Raw genomic sequence first — 25,630 nt, forward strand, 5'->3', positions numbered from 1 at the left:
TCATTAACAAAACTGTTTTTCTTTCAACTTTTATGTGAGCTTAATATTTTTCAAAAGAAAAAATTAATTTGTTCCAACAGAGGATTGCATATACAAATCTGTATTTTCATTTTCTTTTGAAGAGTCTAAAATTGCAGTTTGGGACTTATGCTCTCAAATAGCACCAATACCTAAAGCTAATAGACTGTGGAGATGTGCTTTCCAGTCGATCTTAACCCGGCCCTCTCCTCCTTTGAGTTACACTCCTGACCCCCGTGGACATCTGCATTCCTGCTGCTGGTCCAGAAACCATTCAATGAACATTGATGGCTAGCTTCCAAGCACTCGGTGCAGAAGGAATAAAAAGAAGGAAGGAAGGAAGAAAAAAAAGATGGTGCCTATTTAGTATTCTATTGTTGCTTCTGCAATTATTCTTTTTTATGGTGCCCTAGGCTAATATTTAAAACTAATTTTATGCTTTCTCGATCTCATTTTACCAGTTCCCTCTGCTCACCCTTTCCAAAAGGATGCTGCTGCTTAAATCCCTTATAAGCTCTGGATTTTAAAAGCCTATTTCTGGGGTGAGAGAGCTCTAGACATGAAAGAACTGATGAGGTGACAGTCACCTAAGTTATGATCTCCTTTGCACCGCTCCTATGATGGCTCAAGGGACTAACCATGCAAAAGAGGGGGCAGCCAGAACTGCTCAGGACGGGCTGTGACGTTGGCGGTGACTCTGGCACCCTCTAAAGGCCACCACGAGGAGAGCAGCCACTTAACAAGCTTTCCCTGAGGTTTGGGCTTTGCCGGAACTGTGACGCTCCGGAGGGTGGGGACAAGGGGCAAAAGTAGTTTCCGTTCTTCGAATCCAAAGCCGGGATTCCGACTCGTCATTTAGCCCTCCCCCGTGATTACGGAAGTATCCCGCTCCCGCCCTACATAACTTTGTGTCTTCAGTGCGCAGGGGACACCTTCTGCTGTCACCAGGATGACTGTGAAGGCAAGTGGTTTTCCACTCTGAGACCACTCGATCAAAGTCCGCTTTCCTTTGTTTTCCTCTCAGAACAAAGAGTTTGAGTTTCAAAAAAAAATTTTAAGGCAAACACTGTCTTTGTCTATTTGCTTTGAGAAGTAATTTGCCAGAGTGGCTGCTCTGTCCCTACAAGGTAAGTGTCCTGGATTATTCTTCTTGGTGTTGCCTTTTTATTTTTTTAAATGGGGCGAGGTTTCCAGAAACTGCTTCTGTGCTTCTGCAGAGGATAAATATTCTCCTCGGTGAGTGCATTCCTTCAGGATGAATGTGATTCTCTTCTTCAGGAGCCTCTCCATTAGGGTTCAAGTAACAGAATTAAGGAGAAAGTCAGAAGGCAAAGGAGTATTATAAGGAGACAAAGTTAGGTTGTAGGGAGAACCTATCCGAAAGAAAGGTGTCGTGGGAATAACAGAATCACGAGACTTTCTCTAATTCTCTTCTCACCTCTGGTTTCCTCTGACAGATGAGATGGTAGTGCCAGGCATTGGGAAACATCAAATTTTCCACAGTTTGGTAATAGGAAATACTATGACAAAATAAGTGGGTGCTGATAAGAAGTATCAACAGATGAGATCCCAAATTTAAATAAATCATCATCACAACCATCGCATGATTTGCAAATCACCCACGTCTCTCCACGTCTCAAGAACAATTCCTACGTTTTCTGGTCTGGCAGGAATGGGATGGGGTTTTCATGTCATTCAAAGTGCAGTTCAGGAGTTCAGGGCTCATCTCTAGCACGGGACTCGTCATAAGCAAGCTTGGAGCCACCGAGGACCTACACTGCTAGCACCACCGAGGACCTACACTGCTAGCACCTTTCTAGTGTAGGAAGAGCTTACACACACCTTACGTCCCCAATCCCCGCCCCAGCCCTCCGGGCCTGCAGTATCTCTCCTGCCTTTCAGTTCACACCTATTTTGGTACCAAATATTTGGCATTTGGGCGTAAAAACAATTCTCTTGGGCTGGAAGGGAAAACTACTAGAAACCTCTGTTTTACACACGTGGGAACAACCGCACAGGGAAAAAAAGAATCTTGTTTACATATATACACTGGCTAGAGGCAGAGCGAGCACTAGAACCCACATCTTCCAGGTCCTGATTCACTTACAACCTCCCTCAGTGCTTTTTTAAAATGTTTGCCCTCACTCAGAAATTCATAATCTGCAAGTGTTGTGTAACTTTAAGAGGCGTAAGTTCCCAGTTCGTTTTTGCTGCCTGCACCGCCTCTTAAGCTGGTGTGTAAAGGGCAAGGTGTTTCCACCCCGAGAAACACGGCCCCTTCTGGGTGTCTCGGCCTCCAGGCGGAGCGGCGCAGCCAGCGGCCTACCCGGAGCGCAGCGCTGCTGCGGGGACGTGACCCCACAGGCGTCCGCCTCTCTCCACACGGCGGCATCTCCTTGTGGACAGTCTGTTTCTGTTTTTTATTACTATTACTTAGTTACTGGGTCGTCGTCTGTGGGTCCCCCACCCTTGGCTCAGTGACTGCACTTAGAAGTGCCCAGGGCTCACCTGCTGAATGAATGAATTTGCTTCCAGTCTGTCTACGGTGGCCCGTTTTGCACTTGACCAGTTCCGTGAGCCACCGTCTTCGGCCTTACTATTGCAAAGAAAGCACAGCTGAGAGCTACCAACTTCGGGTTTCTGCCTAGTGGCCTGAAAACTCCAGTGTTGTTATTGGTGGAGGCCACTTATTTCCGATTAAAAACAGTCTAGAAATCCGACTCCTCAACCCAAAGGAAACCACAGGTACCTATGCCTACTGGTGAGAGGCAAACTTGCTGGTTAATTTTGTCTTTTCTAGGAGAAAGAGGAAGAGGGGGAGACAAATGGGGCGGTAGGGAATGAACCCTGATATCTGGTGCTAGGCATTTTTGTCTAAGTAATTTACAAATAAGCAATTTAAATAAGTTTAAATAAATAATTTAAATAAGTAATTAAATAATTTGACAAATAAGTAAATAAGTAATTTAATTAAATAAGTAATTTAAAACTCGGACAATTCTTCAACATAGCTGATTTGTTGGAATTCGCTTGAGTGGTTAGTCCATCCGTCACTATGAGAGCTGTGTTGATATTTGCAGAAGCCCGAATTAGAATACCAAGAAAAACTGGTTATAAATCCCTGTGACACACCACCCGCAGTCTCTACTTTCCACAAGACCTCACCTAGAATGTCCCATAGAACTCTCCTTGAGGACTTTGTTCTATATTATGGTCCATCTTTTATTGCCTCTGTGCAAGATTAAGACCCGCCCTTAATTCGTGGAGTATCTTTGATATATGGCAGGAGATGACCCTTGACTAGCTATTCTTCAGGACTCTAGATGTTTTGAAGAAAAACTAACCGTTTTGCTACCCACAGGTCCTAGGGTCTAGAACGACGAGATAATAGCAAAGGAGAGCATCTACTATGGAGGGCATCGAACATCCAGAGGAGCACCTGGCTGTCTCAGTGGAACAGCAACTCTTAATCTCGGGGTCACAAGTTCAAACCCCATGTTGAGCATGGAGCCTACTTAAATAAAAATTAAAAAATAATAATAGTAGTAAAATAAAAAATGTTTAAAAATTAAACAAAAACAAATAAAGTCTCAACAGGATCAAGGTCCTGACTATAGTAGTTAACACCAAGAACTGAATTTATTTTTTTAAAGATTTTATTTATTTATTTGACAGAGACCACAAGTAGGCAGAGAGAGAGAGAGAGAGAGAGAGGGAGGGAGAGAGAAGCAGGCTCCCAGCTGAGCAGAGAGCCCGATGCGGGACTCGATCCCAGGACCCTGGGATCATGACCCGAGCCGAAGGCAGTGGCTTAACCCACTGAGCCACCCAGGCGCCCCCCAAGAACTGAATTTAAGTGAGCACTTACTGTGTAGGAGACACACCTCCACAGTCCTTCCAACATATCAATCATTTAACTTCATAACAAATATTTAAGATATTATTATTATTATTATTTCCATTCCTTTTCGTACTAACAGAAAACTGAGGCCCAGAGAAGATTAAGAGCTAGCCCGAGCTCACGCTATATTAGTGAGTGGTGCTAAGATTTAAGCCAAACACTCTGATTTCCAGAGTCTGATTTCATTTTCAACCAAAATGTGAATCTGCCTCAGCTCAGAGAGGGTGTGCAGACCACTCCAAGAGTTCTATGACAGGAGGTTTCTTCCAGTCTTGTCGCTCAGCCCGGCCTTCCTCCAACAGAGTACCATGGCCAAGCGAGTGGCAGTGATTGGAGCCGGTGTGAGTGGCCTGTCCTCCATCAAGTGCTGCTTGGATGAGGACCTGGAGCCCACCTGCTTTGAGAGAACTAACGACATCGGGGGACTCTGGAAGTTCACTGTGCGTACTTGTATCCTCCCACACCCATCAGTCCTAAACTGGCTGTCGGCTTTGTCCCTGCTCTGGCATGGTGGCCTCAGCCTACCTTGGTGATCACGTAAGAAAGCAGCTCACTACAACATCACAGCCCGTGTGCAGCTGACACCAGACCGCCTCCTGCGGTCTGACAGGTGATGAACCTGCGGACTCCGCAGGGCAAGGCCAGTCGGAAGAGGGAGGAAGGAAGAGTTCCATCTGATTCACCACACACAGTGTTGGAAGTTACGGGATTTCTAGACCATGGACACTTTGAGACAAAGTAACAGTGTCACCTAGGTTAGGCGAGTGGCATTGGTGAATACTGAGCAGATGGGGCTTTTGGAAGGATGGAAGCTGGCTTCAGGGAGTGAGCTCCAGCCCACAGGATTATTCAGGTCTTTGGGAAGAGAATTGGAAGGAGTGAGGCAAGAATCCAGACCCTGGCAGGTAGGGGTGGGGGGTCTGGGAGCTTTCGCCTTATCACAATATAAAGAGCCAAGGCACTGATTAGTCCTTCTAAGGAGTGGAATGGGCACCCTGGGGGGATACACCTAGGGCTAGTCCAGCTGTTAGGTGACTTGAGCAACAGAAGTAGGGGCTGGAAGTGGCTTTAATACCAGCTGCCTCAGCAGGGACCTAGGCTTCCCTCCCGTGGGTGGGACATAAAGTGTCAGGAGACAGAAGGTCTGAGAACTGGATGCTGCAGGGGTAAGAGAAAAGCAACGTTCAGTGGGAGCTGAAGGTCGAGGAGAGCACTTCAAACTCTCTGAGGGAGGGAGGGGAGTCTTCATGGAGGAGGCGGCCTCTGCCAGTCTTTGGCAGATGGTGAAGGAAATGGAATAAGCAAATGTGTGTAAGCAGGTGTGGTCACAACCCTAGGATTACAGTGTGCTGGGGGGAAGGTTTTTCCAATGGACTGTGACCCTGATCGAGCCACCAAATGTCGTATGGAAAGAAAAGACGGTCTGGTTTGTGTACCTTCTGCTACTTGACCCCACAGTTGGTTTGGTTTTCTTCCCCAACTCTAAAATAATAGAGAAAATTTTAAGAAAATAATATTGAGTTAAAAAAAGAAAGAAAGAAAGAAAGAAGAAAGAAAGAAAGGAAGGAAGGAAGAAAATGAGTGCCTGGATGGCTCAGTCAGTTAAGAATTTGACTCCCACTTCGGCTCCAGTCACGATCCCAGGGTCCTGGGATTGAGCCCGTATTGGGCTCCACCCAGAGCACAAAGTCCGCTTCAGATTCTCTCTCCCTTTCCCTCTGCCCCTCCCCCCACTGGCACGTGCACGCTCGCTCTCTCTAAACTAAAAAAAGAAATCTAAAAACAAGAAAAAGAAAATATACCTAGACAATAAATACAAAAATCAGTGAGGCGTTCTGTGAGCCAAGGCAAGAGGACGAGGTTCCTCATGACTGGAGAGTTTGAGGACGGCAAAAGAAGAAGAAAACAATAAGCCAGGCAGACTGTAGGCCCGTGGTTATGGAATCACTGAAAGGCAGTGTTAGTCTTGGAGGCCTACTGAATTTTGTTAACTTCTTTGTAGTGTGAGAAAGATACGGTGTTTAATAATTCCAGTCCCACCAATGATTTCTGACAACTATAGCATGGCGTTCTAATGCTGTTTTCCTGAAACTCTTTGGAATTACAAGTGGCATCTCTTTTCTTCCTGCCTCCCCCACCCCATCTAGCTAACTATGTTTCACCACAGGAAACTTCTAAAGATAGGATGACCAGGGTCTACAGGTCATTAGTGACGAATGTCTGCAAAGAAATGTCATGTTATAGCAACTTCCCCTTCCAAGAAGATTATCCCAATTTCATGAACCAAGGAAAATTTTGGGCCTATCTCCAAGAATTTGCTGAGCACTTTGACCTTCTGAGATACATTCGGTTTAGGGTAAGACAACGTGGCTTACGGAAAGGTTACTAATGGGGGCTGCCCACTCAGCAAGCTAACGGAAAGGGCATCCTAAGTAAACTTATTCCTGATTTTTATTTTTTCTCTCTGTATGAATAAGGCAGATGATAAAGACTCCTCACTTCTCCTATTTCTCATTTTTGCTCAAATAAATCACTAAGACATACACTTTCCTGATTCCTCTTCTGAATCCAAATTCTTATTCAGGGTGAAATTTAGAGATTTTTTTCCTTTGAGAGGAAAGAAGAAACAAATTTAGTTCATGAAATGTGCTGGGAAGAAATGACTAGGAATCTGAACTGCAGAAACTATGATGAGCCAAAACTGTTCCCACATTTTCCAGATGCATTCGGTATTGTAGCTTATCTCCTTCCCGCTGGAAATAAGAACTAAATGTTTCCTCCTTCCAGGGAAGAAATGCAAATGTTTTGGGGCCTACCATGTAGGACTGCTTTTGAGACTTTTACAAGTTACTTAATTTTTTTATTGGGGAGATAAACTAATATTGACAGACCTCTTACCCTGAGATGGGCTTGGCCCATGAGCATGGTTACCATACCAGCCATTACATGAGGTCCCAAGGTGACTGACAGAAAGTGAGTGGGGACACCTGGGTGGCTCAGTGGGTTAAAGCCTCTGCCTTCGGCTCAGGTCATGATCCCAGGGTCTTGGGATGGAGTCCAGCATCCGATTCTCTGCTCGGCGGGGAGCCCGCTTCCTCCTCCCTCTCTGCCTGCATCTCTGCCTACTTGTGATCTCTCTATCTGTGTCAAATAAATAAATATTTTTAAAAATATAAAAAAATATTAAAAGAAAGAAAGTGAGTGTTGTCTGCTACTTTCAGACCACAGTGCGCAGTGTAACAAAGCGTCCAGACTTCTCCGAAACTGGCCAGTGGGATGTTGTCACAGAGACAGAGGGGAAGCAGGAACAAGCTGTCTTTGATGCTGTCATGGTTTGCACCGGACATTACCCGAATCCCCGTTTACCCTTGGAGTCCTTTCCTGGTGAGTCATTTCTACCTGAGACCATGTCTACTCTTCTGGGCTCTTCTAGAAAAAGTCATTTATTTGTAACTGAAAATAATTCCTAATGACTAGAGACAACTCTATGTTCACCTGCAGAAATGCAGTGTGCAAAATAACTTTGCAAGGTGTAAAGAACTATGGAGATGTCTTCTTATTTACTTATTAATATAAATGCTGCTATTACAGAAGCTTTAACATGGCTGTCTGATTCAAGTTCAATGATCACATAAGGCTTGTGGGTCATTTAAAAAAAAATACAAGCTTTTGAATTTTGTCACTGAATTACAGGTCATTTGAATCAGTAGTGATCCGTAATTCAATAACTTAAAGGAAGTGAGAGTATAAAAAAACCTGACAGATTTGTTTTTAAAGAACAGAGCAGCAAGTATAGATCCCAGGAAATATTTTCACCCTTCAAAATGGTCCCCACAATAATAATCCATACATCTCTTATTGCCAAAGCCATCGCCACAATGGAGTTTTAGAAATTCCTTTTGGAAATGCTTTTGACTCTAACAGCTCATTTTTTTTTTTTAATGTACAATCGACCTTTGAGCATCTCGGGGGTTAGGGACGCTGATCCCCTTAGTCAAAAATCCCCGTGTAACTTTTGACTTGCCCCAAAAAACTTTACTGATGGCCTGCTGTTGGCTAGAAGCCTTATTAATAGTATGAACAGTCAGTTCACACATATTCTGTAGGTGTATTATATACTATATTTTTACAATAAGTTAGAGAAAAGAAAGCGTGATTAAGGAGACCTCAAGGAAGAGAAAAAAGTACATTTGCAGTGCTGGGTGGTATTTATTGAGAAAAATCCATGTGTAAGTGGATCCGCATAGTGCAAAGCCGTGGTCGTCACGATTGGCAGATCGCCATGTTTTGAGATCAAATGAGGAGAATGAAAATGTAGCAGCTACTCTTCTGTCACTTAGAAGTGGCTTTAAAGACAATGGAGGAAGTGAAGTTTTGAAACTTCATTAAGGAACTGAAAGAACGTTTAAGGACAAGGGTGAAGAAGAAAGCTTGCAAACCTGAGCTAATAAAAAAAAAAAAAAAGAAATGTAAATCTTACAAATGTAATCTCAAATTAACAAAATCTCCTACTTTAAACAAATGTTTTAGGGATCGAACGAGGCTCTGCATAATTTTGCAGAGAAGCAATGGTGTGAATAGTGGTTGGGCTTCAGACTTGAAACAAGCCTGGAGCCTAAATGAACAACGACACGGCACTGAAGAACTATAGAACCAGCTCTCGTAACGAAGGTTCCGTGGGGAGGTGTGTTACGAGTGCCAGAGCACTGGTGTGTTTGGAAGGGAGTGTCTTGTCAGGTTTGGCTCGGTTTACCCTTAGTTCCACTTGGACTCTGACTAAAAGTTGCTACTGCAAAAGATCAGCCAAGAACTGAGCCGTGGGGAATCCGTGTGGCAGTTTAAAGCGTGTCACCCGGAAGAGCTGGTTCCGAGGGAAGAGACTGGGCTAACATAAGACAGAATCACACGGTAGTCTGAGATCATTTCAAGAGCAAACATTTCTATATGTTAATGACCTCTGGGAAAGAAATGATTAAATCAGATGTATCGGCGGGCTCTTCTCTTTTGCCCAAAACCCAGATTATGGAAAAGGAATTCACACATACCGATTTCAGAGACTCTTCCTGAGAAGGTCTATGATTATGACCAGACTCTAAAAGGATTTGTGACAGGAGGACCCCAGGACAGATACCCCAATTTTCTTTGTGTTCCCAGAATGCGGAATGTTGCTGAGGGACATAGTGGAAGGTTTCCAAGGAGTCCTGATCTGCTACAGTTCCCTCCGGGCAATGGCCCTGGAGACGTGACCTTTAGCTTACTACTTAGGAACAAAGTTCTGAAGTCAGCAGCCCAGACCACATCCCAGCACTAGTTGCATAACCTTGGGTAAACTTCGCCCAGGGACTCCGTCTCATACAGCGGTCCTGAGAATTCAGTGAAACCATCCATGTAAAATACTCAGCAGAGGACAGACCACTTAGTGAGCTCTCCACCAACAGTAGCTCCTGCCACTGTGACTTGTGACCTCCTGGGAACTAGTACGAACCTCTGAGAGCTGTTCAGAAGAAGCTGCTTCCTAAGAGACGTGTGATGCCCGCAGACTCAGAACTACTCAGCCCTCTGTTTCAACTCCTGTCTCGGCACCCATCCCACCTCAGAGTTCGAGGTCCTCCTATGTCCCGGGGGGGGGGGGGGCCCAGGGCGGGTAACACGGACCCGAGTTGCACATTCCTCTCCCCATGCAGAAGTTGTGTAAGATGGACTCTCCAACCGCGTATCAGTTGTGATCCTTAGTTACAGATGAGGGATGTGAATGCCTAATTGTGTGTTATCAGTTACTCATAAATGTCTTTAGCATTGTAAATGGAATTCAAAGGCCTGGTCATCCTTCCCCTAAGACAGTTGCTGTGATTTCCCAAACCATAACATTAGGGCAGTAAGTATGAGATGAAGAAAGAGACATTTAGTGACACGGCAAACTAAGTCCCGTGCCCCTTGGCAGATTTTGAGGTTGTCACTGAATAAGAGGACGATGCAATAATTGAAGATTATAAGGATGACTTTAAATTATCAGTGTGTTCTACTTTTAGGACGTAAAATAGATAATTACCTTCAGAAAGACTTCTGTTAAAAAAAAAAAAAAAAAGGTTTGATGTTTCTGTGTTAAATTGCCCAGTTGTCTGAAAACTTCTTTCCCCTGAATGTTGCATTTCCTTGGCATCGAATGATGCATTTATTATCTGGCATTAAATGTCCCCAAGTGAGGGGACATGGATCCACAAGTGCTCAATAGTCCCCAGTTCTCCACTCCCTGGCGCCCCCCCGCCCCCATACACGGGCATGAGAGAGAGAAAGCAAAATACAGTTAAAATGAAAGCTGAACCTTGAGGTCATTTTCCATGACAATAGTTTATGTTTAATATGAGATTATTGAATGAAATTAGTTACCAAACAGCCTTATGAAAACAGCCTGAAAGAAAAGAACTAGTGTGATGATAGCTGTGGGCTATGACCACGGCTCAGGGGTTCCTAACCACTGCCAAGACCTGAGATGCTTATTTTAAAGGCAAGTTCGTGTGGCATTACAGAGTAACAACCTCCAGAAGTGGGCCCCTGGAATCCCAATGTTTAACAAACTCCCCCAGCAATGTGATTCTCATGGAAACTAAAGCCTTAGAGTCATTTCCACTGTCCAGCAGAGGCAGCCTTGCCCCCTGGTTACCATGGGCAACCTAGGTTCAGGCAATGCCTCTGACTTCTTTGGCACCCTGGCAAACCGTGTGTCCGAAGTCCTTCTTTCTCCCATGGAAAATGAAACACTCAGCACTTTCTTCCTAGGGTTGCTTGAGGATGAAATCAGCTAGCTGCTAGCCATGGAGTGCCCAGCACAGGACCCTGAACAGAGGGCTCAGTGGGACTTAGCTCAGGGTGTTGGTATGAAAGAATTCTGCCTGCTCTTTTGCAGAAAAAGAAATGCCGCGGGGGGGGGGGGGGGGATTACTGGTACCAAATTAAATATAATTACTTGCTATTTCCGGAGCAAACTCAATCCCTTAAGTCATTTGAGGGAGAAAAACAGCTTGAAAGGTAGCACAAACGGGAGTCATAAAACCAGAATTTAAATCCTGTCTCTGGCACTTATTAATTATATGGCCTTAAGCAAATCACTTAGCCTTTCTAAGCTGAGTGGATTTACCTATAAAGACAGGGATGAGTAACTCCCATCTCCAGGAGGATTATTACAAATCTGACTTGAGAGAATAACTCTGGAGGTCCCTGGCTGACCACAGTTCATTAAGATTTTTTTGGTAAAGGGTAGAACTTCCTGCTAAACCGTAGCGTGAATTCATTCTTTGAGTAATAGTGATGCAATTTACCGTGCACAAAGCGATGACAGAGTGATACTGGAAGAGAGACAGGGGAAGGTAGTGGGACATAACCTGGACGTTAAAAGTCCGGGATCTTGCATCAGAATACTTGCATTTTAATTCCCAGCTCTCGGGCACCTGGCTGGCTTAGTGAGTGGAGTGTGCGACCCTTGATCTCAAGGTCATGAGTTCAAGTCCCACGTTGCATGGGGAGCCTCCTTAAAAATTAATAAATAGGGTGCCTGTATGGCTCAGTTATTAAGCGGCATCTGCTTTGGCTCAGGTCATGATCTCAGGACCCTGGGATAGAGCCCCACATCGGACTCCCTGTCAACAGGGAGCCTGCTTCTCCCTCTGCTCCTCACCTTGTTCTCATGCTCGCTTGCTCACTCTCTCTCTCTCACTCTCTCTCTCAAATAAATAAAATCTTAAAAAAAAAAAAAAACAACTGTGGGTGAATTGTCAAAAAAAAAAAAGACCCCCATTTTGCGTATATGTATGGCAAAATGCGCAGTTCTGTTTTGTAAGGAAAAAAAGACTTTCATTCTACCTTCCTCAGCTTGATAGGCAGATTAACAGGCAGAAAGGTATACAGATTTATTAATTTTTAATACCAATCCGGGAGCATCATAGAAAATAATAAATACCAAAAAAAGCTATGAGATTTGAGAGTTTACATACCATCTTAATAGGGAAAGGGGAGGGGCTGTAGGCAATCCAGGGGACAGGAAATGAGCCGAAGGCAGAGGCTTTAACTCACTGAGCCACCCAGGCACCCTAAGGTTACTCTTTTTAAGATGGCTTTTCTGGTGGGTCGTCAGGGTGGCTCAGTTGGGTTAATCATCTGCCTTCAGTTCAGGTCATGATCTTGGAGTCCTGGGATCGAGCCCGGCATCAGGCTCTCCACCGAGCGGGGAGCCTGCTCCTCCTCTGGCTTGTGCTCTCTCTCTTTCTGACAAATAATAGAAAAAATTCTTTAATAAAATATTGGTGGGGCACCTGAGTGGCTCAGTTGTTAAGCATCTGCCTTTGGCTCAGGTCATGATCTCAGGGTCCTGGGATCAAGCCCCGCATCGGGCTCCCCATTCAGCAGGGAGCCTGCTTCTCCCTCTCCCACTCCCCCTGCTTATGTTCCCTCTCTTGTTGTGTCTCTCTCTGTCAAATGGATAAAATCTTTCAAAAATTTTTAAATTAAATCTTCAAAAGAGTCTCAAAAAAAAAAAAAAAAAAGCCTTTTCTGCTTTTCACTAATCACCACGGATCTTTCACAAGTAGTTTTAAGACTAATGTTGAACTGGGGAGGAAGAACTTGCTACCAGGACAGCTGACCCCACTTGCAGGCAAGCTCAGCCACAGCCTGTCAAGTTTGGGTCAAACCCCAGGCCCTGAGCTTCATAGACTCCAAGGGTCAAGGTCTCACAGTGGTCTCCTTGCAGCCCCTCCAACCTGCCTTCGTGTCCCAGGGACAAAAAACGCCACAGCACTCTACGTCCTTTCCTAAAATTCTCCCACTTCCAACTCCCAGCTACTTCGACTCCAATCCCCCAAAGTGAGTGAGGGGCTAGGGATCCCAAAATGGATCTGCATACACATTCTTTGCAAATTCTGCATCGTGGGCTTAACACATCCCTTGGAATATGGCCAGGACTGTATTCAGCTTCCAGCTTTGGGGGCCTTAGGAGGCAAAGAATCCAATTAAAATATTGCATTACACATATTACCTATGCAATAAATGTTATTAAGTACATGAATCAATCATTGTATGATAGGAGAATGATGTATTCTGGGAGACAGTTTCATTTTTTTATTTTTAAGATTTATTTCTACTTATTTTATTTCTTTAAGATTTTATTTATTTATCTGTCAGAGAGAGAGGGAGAGCAGCAGGCAGAGGGAGAAGCAGGTTCCCCGCTGAGCAAGGAGCCTGACACAGGACTTGATCCCAGGACCCGGCAATCATGACCTGAGCCGAAGTCAGTCACTTAACTGACTGAGCCACTCAAGCTTCCCTATTTCTATTTATTTTAGAGCGAGAGTGGGGGGAGGGGCAGAGGGGGAGAGACAGAGAGAGAGAGAGTCTTAGCCTCCCTTCCAAGCGTGGAGCCAGATGCGGGGCTCGATCTCACAACCCTAAGAAAACCTGCACTGAAACCAAGAGTCAGACGCTGAACCAGCTGTACTCCCCAGACACCCCCAGTTTCATCTTTTTATTTTAAAATTTCAGAAGTACTTGAAAGCTTCCCTTTCAGGTTCCTTGTCAGACCTTCGTCTCACCCACCTGTGGGTCTGACGGTCACTGACCCCATCCCTCTTGTTCTTCTGCCGCCTCGGAATTCCCATGGCTGCAGCCACCACTGCAAACACCTCTACTTCCTGGTACTCCCAGTCTTCATTTACACAAATCCGTGCTTTATGTCTTTTTTCTAGATGCCAAGAAGATAGTTACCAAAAATGAATCAAGAGAAGAAATATTCTGAGATCCCTTCTCATGTTCATCAATACCATAATCATGGTCCTGCTATTAACAGAGTGTTCGGAACTAGAAAGATTGGTAGTAACCCAAACATAAATAATATAAGAATGGAGTATAAATAAGCATAGGGTATAATAAAGCATTAAGCATATCATAAAGAATAAAGTAAAATAAGCATTAAGTAGAAGTAGCAAGCCTAAACCACAAAAAGAATTACTTTATGTATAAGAGAACTTGCCACAAAATTTCTTCTGTGGAAAACTGTAAATAAATTAAAATTCAGTTTGTAAATATGTTATATACACAAGCCATATTCTTACAGACTATATCTGTTGGGTAAAATACAGTCTAATTCTTGCTTACACTGTGCAGGATCGTGCGTGAGAGGTTTGTTTGCAGTGAGCTCGAGTCCCCCCAAGTAACTGCTTTCGAAGGGAGCACTCGCGCGGCATACGAATTCTCCCGCATTTGTCAGTCTCCTGAAGGTCGTGCTCAGTCTATACCTGGGCTCCCAGAATCCAGTGGAGAGGGAGATGGTGTGCTGCTTCTGCTTCCTTCAATGAGCAGCAGGAGCAGAAGGCTGACGTATTTCTGGAACTTTCCTTTTCCTCCAGACCCTATGCCTGCATCCTAGGGAATTACAACTTTAGATTCTTCTGATTTTCTGATCCCTCCTTCCCCTCAGGTATTCATAAATTTAAAGGCCAGATCCTGCACAGCCAGGAGTATAAGAGCCCAGAAGGCTTTCAAGGCAAACGCGTGTTAGTGATTGGTCTTGGGAACACTGCAGGAGACGTGGCCGTGGAGCTGAGTCGGACGGCAGCGCAGGTACCCCCGGGGTGAATTCACGCCCTCACCCCATCGTCATTTCTGGTGTCTGGAGAGAGGCAGACATGATGACAAACACATTGGCCAGTTGCTAAATCATCTGAACACAGCATGAGTGAAAAATTCCACCAGTTACAGGAGTGAACCATCTCCAAGAGGGGGCTAGGAAACTCCATGGATGTCAGACCAGGAGGGACTTTTCAGAGGTAACAGTTTCAAAAACAAGACCGAATGGGCCATTCATTCCACCCAGACCAATTATCTTTCTTTTACACTTTCCCTCTGCGATTCTGGCAAAACTCCCATATAAAGTTAGAAAAGGGAAGGTTTTTTCTGACCACATTTGTTTTAAAAGAAAAGCAACCTTTACTCTGCCACGAAGTATATTTAATGATTTTAGAAAGTCCAAGCACAGATTCACAAATTAGAAATCTGTTCCACTTTAACATAAATTATAGGACAGTGATTCGATTTGGAAAGAAGAGATTTTGATTTAACCCAATTAAAATAGCTCTCCCAAAACATCACTTTAAAGATTTTATTTATTTATTTGCACAACATCACTTTAAATTCGATATTACTTAGATGGGGAAAAAAACTGCCTGATGAATAGTGCATACCTACAATGGCAACAACAGAAAGTCATTTATAGATCTGTGTACAAATCTACCAGTTAAGAACAGATGTTAGGAATGAAATCTTGCCGTTTGCAGCAACACGTATGGAGCTAGAGAGTATAAGGCTAAGCAAAATGAGTCAGTCAGGAAAAGCCAAATACCATATGATTTCAGCCACATGTGGAATTTAAGAAACAAACAAACAATGGGGGAAAAAAATAAGAGTGGAAAAGAGAGACAAATCAAGAAACAGACTCCTAACTATAAAGAACAAACTGGTGGTTCCCAGAGGGAAGTGGATGGGGGGATGGGTGAAACAGGTCGTGGGGATGAAGGTGTGCACCCTTGCGATGGGTGCTGGGTACTGTATGGAAATGCTGCATCACTATATTGTGCACCCAAAACTAATAGAGCACTGTAGGTTAACTAACTGGAATTAAAATTAAAAACTTAAAAAAAAAAAAAAAGGGTCAGATGTTATAAGAACATTTGAAGCACAGGAAGGAGAAATACTACAAGACAATGTCCCTATATTTATCCTGCCTTACTTTTTAGGTACTTCTCAGTACCAGGACTGGTGCCTGGGTTCTCCACCGCTCTTCAGATGGGGGCTACCCATTTAATATGGTGATTACAAGAAGATGCCTTAATTTTATCACACAAGTTCTGCCCTCGCGTGTACTAAACTGGATTCAACAGAGGCAACTGAATAAAAGATTTAACCATGAGAATTATGGATTAAGTATTACAAAGGGGTACTTAAATTTTTTTTATTTAATGGGAAAATTATTTTTCATTCTCTTTTATTCAGAAGTCAAAATCTTCAATAATTATAATGCTGCCTTTGTTTATTCTGTTCTGACCTTAGCTCCTTAATTCTTTTTTAGATGTTATTTACATATTTGACAGAGAGATCACAAGTAGGCAGAGAGGCACGCTCCCTGCTGAGCAAAAGAACCCAAAGCGGGGCTTGATCCCAGGACCCTGAGATCATGACCTGAGCCGAAGACAGAGGCTTAACCCACTGAGCCACCCAGGCGCCCCCTTAGCTCCTTAATTAAGACAATGTCCATCAGGTACCACAGCAGTCCTTGAGATGGGAATATTCTCTGTCTGGTAACAAAAGTAGGAATTCATTAGGCTAGAAGAAAATGAAGATAAAAACTTTTCATTTCAAGCTTAAAAATCAAGAAATTAAAATTGGCTTTCAGGAATTTTGGAATGGCTATGGTGTACACATGGAATATTTACAGCATCAAAAGTACAGATAACTTTTCATCAATGTTGTCTCTGGCTAGATGATTAGAGGGTGCATTTCCAACAGGAATTCCTAGAATTACATGTTTTAATATACATCTCTATAAAGTTGCACATTGCAATAGAAATGAATATTGAAATGAATATTTATATATATTATATATAATATATTCATTATATATTATAATATTCATTATATATCATTATATATATATATTATATATCATTATATATATATCATTATATATCATTATATATAATGAATATAAGGTCATTAAAGGTGCCTTTTATTTTATGCTTGACCCAAATATTTTTCTTTGGTAAGACAGCTCTCAACTTATAAAGAAAATTAATGGCAATGGATGATTTGTTTTTTGTTTTTTTTTGAGAGAGAGAGTGAGAAAGTGTGTGTGGACATGTGTGAGCAGGGGAGGGAGAAAGAGGCAGAAGGAGGGAGAGACTGTCCAGCAGGCTCGACTTTGCAGCCTGATCCACAGCCCCCTTTGGGTTGACCATATGACCCTGATGACCATGAGATGACTTTGGGATGACCATATGACCATATGACCCTGAGACCATGATGTGAACCCAAATCAAGAATCAGTCACTTAACTGACTGAGCCACCCAGGTGCCCCCAAATGTCTATTTTACAAAGACATTATGTCTGCTGTGATTAGACAGAATGATGTTCATAATGAAAATACTTGTCAGCATAAATGGATTCAGATTTTTTTATTTTTATCCAAAAATTTCTTGGTAACTTCCTCTTTGCCTCTTGTCAATTTTTTGAGGCCTGGGTGAGGGGAGACCAAAAAATGATTATTAAATGGATTGTTGCCTACTCAATCCTGATGCTTCGAGGAAAGCATTGCTCCAGAAATTAGTATCAAGAGAATTTTAAACCCCAAGCAGGAAAGAATAGGTGTAAACATTGTTGACATGCCTTCTACCGGAAAGTAAGAGGACAAAACGTGTTATTGCAACAAAGTTGGAGAGGCAACTTTGAACTAGACATTGGTCAATTCACTCCCTATGCTTGACAGACACTCTTCCTTCAGTTGACCAAATGAAGAGTTCACTCCGGTATCTCATAGGCCTAAGTACAATGAATAATTTTCTCTTCTGTGTCAAAGGAAAATACCAAAATTCATTGTGAATGACGAACTGCCGACCTGTATCCTTTGTGGGACAGTCACCATGAAAACCGGCGTGAAGGAGTTTACAGAAACCTCTGCTCTCTTTGAAGACGGAACCGTGGAAGAAAACATCGATATTATGATCTTCGCGACAGGATACACATTTTCTTTTCCCTTTCTCGAAGAACCTCTTAAAAGCCTCAGTACAAAGAAGATATTCCTATATAAGCAGGTCTTTCCTTCAAACCTAGAGAGAGCAACGCTAGCTCTCATTGGCTTCATCAGCCTTAAAGGATCCATCTTGGCGGGCACGGAGCTCCAAGCACGCTGGGCCACGAGAGTATTCAAAGGTACTTGACTCTTTTTAAAGCCCTGTGTGACCATCTGAGTCTTCAAATGAGTGCCTTGTGATTTAGCCCAAGCGGCACAGATGTAAGCTAAAGTAATATAAAATATCAAGAGTTTAACGGATACTTAACTTCACCTGTGGGTGATATTATCCGGTGGGTGTGCTCGTGTCGCTAACACGACAGAGTGGAGAAAAGGTTTCTGATTCTCTGGGTGGAGTAAATTTGGACAACAACATATAATCCCATCTCTCAGATTCACTGAAATTACTGAAGCTTCGGGATCCCCTATTCTGTTCTACTCTAGTCTAGTCTGCTTTACTTACTTCTAAATCTTTTTTTTTCTTTTTTAAGATTTTATTTGACAGGCAGAGATCACAAGTAGGCAGAGAGGCAGGTGGAGAGAGAGGAGGAAGCAGGCTCCCCGAGGAGCAGAGAGCCGGATGCGGGGCTCGATCCCAGGAGCCTGGAATCATGACCTGAGCCTAAGGCAGAGGCTTTAACCCACTGAGCCACCCAGGTGCCCCTGCTTCTAATCTTATCATTTATTTCCAGAAGTAGAATTTTGAACCACTTCCGAAGACAGTTATTGGACTAATGCACACTGTGAATAAAGTTGAGTTCTAAGGAGATGGTAACCTTTGAGAAATGCCTATAAAAAATTTTTTTAGGTACTGGACACTAAACTGTCCACTTTCACTATAAGAGCACAAATGATGGGAGTCAGAGCTACTGGGGTCCAATCCCAACTCAAACTCATCAGCTTTGTGAGGACCTCTCTGAAGCTCAGAGCCTTCATCAGGACAGAACAACAGGAATAATAAAACCTCTTTCCCAAGAATGTTGTAGGACGGATGTCTGCCACGCGCTCAGCACCGTGCTTGGCACACAGTGAAGGTTATTAATTGACAGCCGTCATTCTTCTCTGGCTGTTATTTTCATACCTCTCTAAAGCAGGGCAAGTTTGAGATGAGTAAGCATTTTAAAGAACTGCACTTGCGTGATTTTTTAAATAAAAACAGGAATCACTACTGAACTAATCAGCTGTCCTTTAGCAGAAGTGGGTCCTTCATGAATCAAAACAATCACCAATAATTTACAAATAGCACATAATGCAGTCTTAAGGCGTGTCGACTTTTATCACACTGTACAAATGTAATAGACATCCAATGCCACACGTTTCCATTAAATGATCACAAATTTTTGTTTAAGGCCAATTAAAGAGCTTTGACAGCATTATTCGATTATAGTGAAACCACAGAAGACTCTTAAGTACCGGATGATACTTTGTTTGGGCTTTTTAAGTGTTTGATAATGAGCCCAAAAACGCTTATCAGAATGATAGCACTGACGAAATGAAGCACGATTAGCTCACAGCCCCGGGGTACTCCCAGGCTTCTCCAGAGAGCCTCGGGGGCAATCCGGGAACTGCCAAGGAAGGTCCTGCCCACTCTTCACCAGATAAAGTGATGCAAGGGACAAGGAGCGCACAGAGTGAAGGCAGAGCTAGCTCAAGTACACGGGGACCCCACGCTCTGGGTCAGCACTCGGCTCCCAGCCAGGAGAGCGGAGCGCGCACCCTGAGACCGTGTAGGTGGGAGGCTGAGACACCGCTTCTCACCACTGGAGCAGTCAGAGCCTCCGCGAGGCCCAGACACCGGCAGGCAGGCTTATAAAAACAAGGTCGTTGCTAGTATTTCCGCTGAACCAGCGACTGGGTCTCACACGCATGGACACAAACAGGTGTACACAAACTGCATAATACAGACATCGTATATGAGTATATATGGGACACGGGCAGAGAACACAGCTGGAGCCGGTGCCGCTGAGGGCGGGGCCATGGGGTGTCCATCCTCGTTGTGCTGGCAGGAGAGGACGCTTGTGACTGGGTCTGGAGGAGGACTTTGCCTCCGGAGATGACCTCTAATTGCAGGCTGAGCTTTGAGTGTTACTTGTCCTAAGGATAGAGCAGTGGGGGGGACAGAAACGGGGCGGGGAGAGCTTGAAGGAAAAGGTACAGGTGACACTGATGTGTTTCCGATTGTCCTCACAGGACTCTGTCGGATACCTCCATCCCAGAAGTTGATGGCCGAGGCTACTAAAAAGGAGCAGCTCATAGAAAGGTAGGACATGACATGCAGCTCATTCCAGGAAAACCTACCAGGGTATTTCCTTACACACACACACACGCGCGCGCGCGCAACCCATTCCTAGAGAAGCACTATGGCAGGCTGGAGGTCACTGCGCTAGAGTCAGAAGAATATGTTTTCAAACTTAACTCTTCTACCAACTAGATCTGTGGCCCGAGATGTGTCCGTGGGGTCACCCGCCGCGTCACCTCAGCAGAACTCAGAGCCCGGCCCCCAGCAGACGGCAGGCGTGGGTGCCCCGGCCCCCGCAACTCCACTGTGTCTTGGCTCTCCTCCTACCTCTCGGGCTGCTCTTTCTCTGAATTTACTGGTGGGTCTTCTCCTTGCTCCTGACAACTGGCGAAGCCCGGCCTGACTCCTCAGACCTCTTCTCACCTCCTCTAACTCACCCCTCGGGGGCTCGTCCCGGCCTGTGGCTTTACATGCCATCGTACAGCGTGGCTTCCGGCTTCCGGCTCTCCCCCCAGAATTCCCACTCCTAATCCAAGTCCCTCCAGGTATGTCCACGTGGGCACCACTGGGGTCTCTCAAATCGAGAGTGTGCCTACGCACGCACGCTCGCCCCCATCCCTGGCCCACGCATCTCGCCCGCGGGCTCGTGGGCGCTTCTCCCCTCGTCTCTGGCGGCTCATCCCAGTCGGTCCACCGAGAGCCCCAGAGCCGTCCTTTTCTCCTTTTTCTCTCGGACCCCACATCAGCAAACACCGCCAGCACCCACCTTCAAACAAATCCAGAATCCAGACCCTTCCAGCTACCCCCACAGCCACCCCAGACCAGGCCGCCGTCATGTCTCACCAGGACACCGGCTGTCGCCCCCGCTCTGCTCCCCGCGTCCGCTCTGTCCTACAGTCAGATCTTGATACCGCAGCAGGAGTGAGCAACACCGACGGCTCTTCTGTTCGGAGCCCTCTGCCTCCCATTTCACTCCCAGAAACTCCCCTGCAAGCCTGCGGCCCTCCACAGCTTCCAGCTGGCTCTGGGCCGCCGCCTTCCGTCCCCCCAGCTCACCCACACTCCTCCAGTCGCCCCAGCCTCCTCGCTGGCCCGCAAACATGCCAGGCACAGCCCCTCAGAACCTCTGCCCGGGATGTTCTCCCCACCAGAGAGCTCCCGGCGCTCACACCGACCTCGTAAGAGAGAAGCCTTCTCTGACAACACTGCCTGAACACGGCAGCCCAGCCAGTGCCTGCGGTGCCTCGTCCCCTCCCTGCCTTTACGTTACTTGATAATACCTATGACCACCTGACTCATTACATATCTATTTGGCTCGGGGGGGGGGGGGTGGTAATTTTTTTTTAATTCTATTTATTTGAGGGAGAGAATGTGAGCAAGTGAGAGCAGAAGAGCACAAAGGGGTGGGGGAGGGGGAGAGCATCGGGAGAGGGAGAAACAGGCTCCCCGCTGAGCAGGGAGCCCGATGCGGGGCTCGATCCCAGGACCCTGAGATCAGGATCTGAGCTGAAGGCAGACGCTTAACCTACTGAGCCACCCAGGCGTCCTGGCTGTTAATTTCCTCACTAGAATGTAAGTTCTTTGATGACAAGGACTTTGTTTTATTCGCTGCTGGCCCCCTAGCACCTAGGATGGTGCCTGTCACAGGATGGACGCTTAATATTTATTTATCGAAAGAATACATGAATGAATGAATGACACAGGGACATTATGAAAGTTTACTAACAGCAGCAATAGGTAGGAATAAACTTTCACATACAGTACTCAGATCTGCATCATGTTCAGGGCTGTTACACCACAGATGACCACCTCAACTCAAAATTAACATAAAAAAGTAGGCGGCCATATCGATGCTTTCTGATCATGTTCATTCATTCAACTGTTGTATTTGGACTGACCAGATTTTTACCTCATATCAAATTCAACAACCCAGACCATGATCTGGAGCCCCTGTCCAGTGGCCTCCTTTTACCATTCCCTTTAATAAAATGAATTATCCTCACCAATACCCTTTGTAGATAAACTCCTCTCACTTTTTTCCTTTGCAATGTAGAAAAACATTCCCAAACATGGTTTGACCCCCGATAAGAAGAAGTAAAACGGTGGGAGGAGGGGTGACTTATAACTTGAAAATGGAAAATGGTCCATCTTTTTTCCTCTCAGGGGTGTGATGAAAGACACCAGTGAAGACAAACTTGAGTTCATTCAGTACCTGGATGACCTTGCTGCATGCATAGGCGCCAAGCCCAGTGTCCCTCTTCTGTTCCTCAAGGATCCCAGACTAGCCTGGGAAGTTTTCTTTGGACCGTGCACTCCTTACCAATACCGCCTCGTGGGCCCTGGAAAATGGGATGGAGCCAGAAATGCCATCCTGACCCAGTGGGACAGGACACTGAAACCCTTAAAAACTCGAATTGTTCCTGATTCCACCAAGCCTGCCTCCATGTCACATTATTTAAAAGTTTGGGGGGCACCTCTCCTCCTTGCCTCTCTTGTACTCATCTGTAAACCTTCACTTTGTTTGAAACCAGTACGAGATCATCTACAGCACAGAATTTCCCCTTACCTAATGCGTATTTGGTGAGGACGAATCTCAGTCATCACGGGAGTCGTGCCCAGCCGCATTAATTCTATCTCCAGTTCTCTGTGCCTCCTCCTCTCCTCTCTGTCTTACCTGCTCTCATCCAAGCTCAGGTCCGGTCATTTCTTACCTGAATTACTGTACTGTCTTTCTCTCTAGTCTCAGTGCCTCCTTTTCCTATCCATATTCTACTCTGCTACCTAAGCAACTATGCTAAAATAAAAATAGCGTCACTATTGCCATCAAGATCTCGGTAGGAATAAGACGAAACTCAAATTAGGTAATTTGTGGACATTTTGACACGGAGATTATTACAAATGGTTTGGGCAGAGGGTAGGGAAATCATAGGGATGATAAAATACTCCCAGCTAGTAACTGAGATATTTTTACCATTCCTGGGCCTAATGAGGCAAGAGGAGAAAACAATTATGAATGAGAAAGAGAGAGAGTGGAGAGGGCCACCTCTCAAGGGTTACGATCTTCAGCTGACAGATGAAGGCAGTTTGTGGTGACCCCAAAAGTACAGAGCTTGGGAATAAATTCTCTAACTTTATTTCCTTCTGTCCCTCTCATCCCCGGCCCATGCTCCCCAATGGCCTAACCCAACCAAAACGGAAAGGGCAAGGTTGCCAACTGTTGTAGATTGAATTGTCTCCCTCAAAAACATACACTCAAGTCCTAACCTGTGGTACCTTACCTTATTCGGAAATAGGATCTTTGTAAATGTCATTAATTTAAGATGAGCTCATGCTGCAGCAGGGCGAGCTAGATCCCGTATGACTGGTGTCTTATAAAAGGAGAAGACGACACACAGACAGAGACGTAGTAGAAAATGCCAAGTGAAGACAGGCAGAGGTTGGAGCGACGCACCCGCAAGGCTCCCCCAGACGGTCGCTAGGGAAGTGGCATGAACGGATTCTCCCGCAGAAACTCCACAGGGAACCAACCCTGCTGACACCCGGATTCCAGACTTCCAGCCTCCAAAACTGGGAACGAATAACCCACTTGGTTTGTGACACTTTCTCACGGCAATCCTAGGGAACTGACAGACGGACCGATGCTGTCCATGGCGGTCAGCCTCCAACAGTGCAGACAGACAGCAAAGACCGTGGCAGGACAGACAAAAAGGATCCTGTGCAGACACGTGGCTTTCCAGTTTAAAATCCTTGGAAGTGTCTCCTTCATCAGAGATAGTGGTCCAAATTCCTTAGCCTGGAAAAGGAACCCTTCGTGATCTGGGCCCATTTGCCTAATGGCCGGAATCCTGGCCCGCAGCTTCCCAGCCCCACTCCACCCCTCCCCGCCAAGACCACCAGCCTCTGAACCGCACCGCACCTCCTCACTTCAGCGCGAGACATTGCCTCCGCTGGGAATCGAACTCCCGCTGCCTTTCGAGAGAGGGCTTGATGATCTCCGGTGAAGCCTTCCCTGGATCCTCAGAGCAGGGCTGACCCCCACTTTGTAAGGACGTCACCCCATGCCCTGCCTTGTCATTGCCCTTTCCTCACTGTCGCCTACACAGCTGACCCTCGAATGTCACAGGTTTGCAGGGACTGGGTCTACTCAAGCATGGACTTCTTTCCTCGATAAATACAGTAGAGCCCATAACTGTATTTTCTCTTCCTTATGACTTCCATAGTAACACTTTCTTTCCTCTAGCTTCCGGCAGGCAGTAAGTTACTAGTGTAACAGTACTGTTGAGTTTGGGGGGTGGGGGGTGTCAGAGGTTATGCAGATTTTTTGACTGTGCAGGGTGCACTGATGATGGGTCAACTGTAACATTCTTTTTGAATCTGTCTCCTAATGGTGAATTACCGAGAGGAACCGAATCTGGTTCAGCTAAAACACTGCCTGACACCAAGTGCTGCCAAATAAAGGATTGTTGATTCAGCAGTGGCCTCACCCACCGACACTTCTTGTCTGTCCTCTTCTACCCACATGCTTCCTCCTGCCAACAGGAGACATTTCCTCAGATGACCTCAGCCGCGTAAATGAACAAGGACCGTCCACCAACAGCAGGCAATCCATGTGGCAACTGCAGTAAACTACAGTAACTGGGACCCCTGGGTACTGGTTGAAAGCACTAAGTCTAGAATTTGATCTGGATGATAGACCCAGTTCTGCACGAGCGGGGAGGGCTTGGCCAAGTGACTCTCTGACCCTCAGTATCCTCATCCAGAAGATGAGGGAAAAGTGCACAGCAGACAATATAGGGTTTTAGATACACAGTTATTTGACCATTAATAGCTGAAGAGTCTGAAGACATTTTCAGTTTTCTGAATTAAAGAATTTGAAACCAACACTAGCTCTTTTCCCCTTTGCCTCATCAGAAAACATGGCCTGGGGTCTCCATGAATTCTCTGGTAGCACTTTCCAGCTGGGATCACTCTTTTGTCCTTGTGACCCCCACCAAATCCCTGAGGCCTCACCAGGCCACCACCACCACAGCCAGATGGACCTTCCAGAAGGCAACAGGTGAACATCAGCCAAGAAGGAATTGTTCTCAGTCATTAGGAGTGGAGCTCCTGACATGACTTGATGAGTCTAGCTTTTTACTAACAACATCACCCAGTAGAAGAGACACCTAACTACAGATCTTCAAATCCAACTAAAAGTGACCCACTATAGCAATGTCATGTTTAGTCATCTGTGCCCAAGCTCTTGAGGAAGAAAGCAGAGCTGAGATGTCTTTATTAGCTCATTACATGATATAATGTGATTTTTTCCCACATATTAATTTTTAGATGAGAAATCACACTCAGAGAAGTTAAGTACTTTCCCTGGGTCACAGAACAGAGATTTGAAGCCAAACATACGCAACCCTAATGCCCAGCCCTCCTCACCAATGGCCTTGAGAGCAAACACTTCCATTCACTTCTTACCACCTTGATTTGCTTTATGGAAGAAGCTCCAAGCCAGACACCTCCTTCCTACCCCGTGAATAGACTTCTAAATTCCGAGCTCATCACATGCCATGACCCCAGTTCTTGAAAAACAAGACGCGTCATGAAAAAGTCACCGCAAGTAAACCATTTTAAATGGGAATCGAAATTTCATAGTAA

General features: G+C 45.2%; 1 protein-coding gene across 4 annotated transcripts; it reads left to right on the top strand.

The window, feature by feature from the left end:
* The first annotated feature begins 884 nt into the window (after positions 1 to 884).
* Positions 885 to 24,176, top strand: LOC131814700 (dimethylaniline monooxygenase [N-oxide-forming] 4). Of its 4 annotated transcripts, none has more exons than XM_059145903.1 (9): positions 890 to 1,145; positions 4,222 to 4,359; positions 6,087 to 6,275; positions 7,141 to 7,303; positions 14,385 to 14,527; positions 15,700 to 15,899; positions 17,536 to 17,888; positions 19,939 to 20,008; positions 22,151 to 24,176. In XM_059145903.1, exons 2-9 carry the CDS (start codon positions 4,228 to 4,230, stop codon positions 22,569 to 22,571), a joined length of 1,671 nt encoding a protein of 556 aa, XP_059001886.1. In that variant the 5' UTR covers positions 890 to 1,145; positions 4,222 to 4,227; the 3' UTR covers positions 22,572 to 24,176. The 4 variants fall into 4 exon arrangements, 3 of the variants coding, with proteins under 3 accessions (XP_059001888.1, XP_059001887.1, XP_059001886.1); XR_009347421.1 differs by lacking the exon at positions 22,151 to 24,176 and adding an exon at positions 18,240 to 18,405 and having other exon boundaries at positions 892 to 1,145; XM_059145905.1 differs by lacking the exon at positions 6,087 to 6,275 and having other exon boundaries at positions 885 to 1,145.
* The last annotated feature ends 1,454 nt before the right edge of the window (positions 24,177 to 25,630 follow it).

The sequence above is a fragment of the Mustela lutreola genome, chromosome 14 (genome assembly GCF_030435805.1).
Source record: "Mustela lutreola isolate mMusLut2 chromosome 14, mMusLut2.pri, whole genome shotgun sequence".
Lineage (NCBI taxonomy): Eukaryota > Metazoa > Chordata > Mammalia > Carnivora > Mustelidae > Mustela > Mustela lutreola.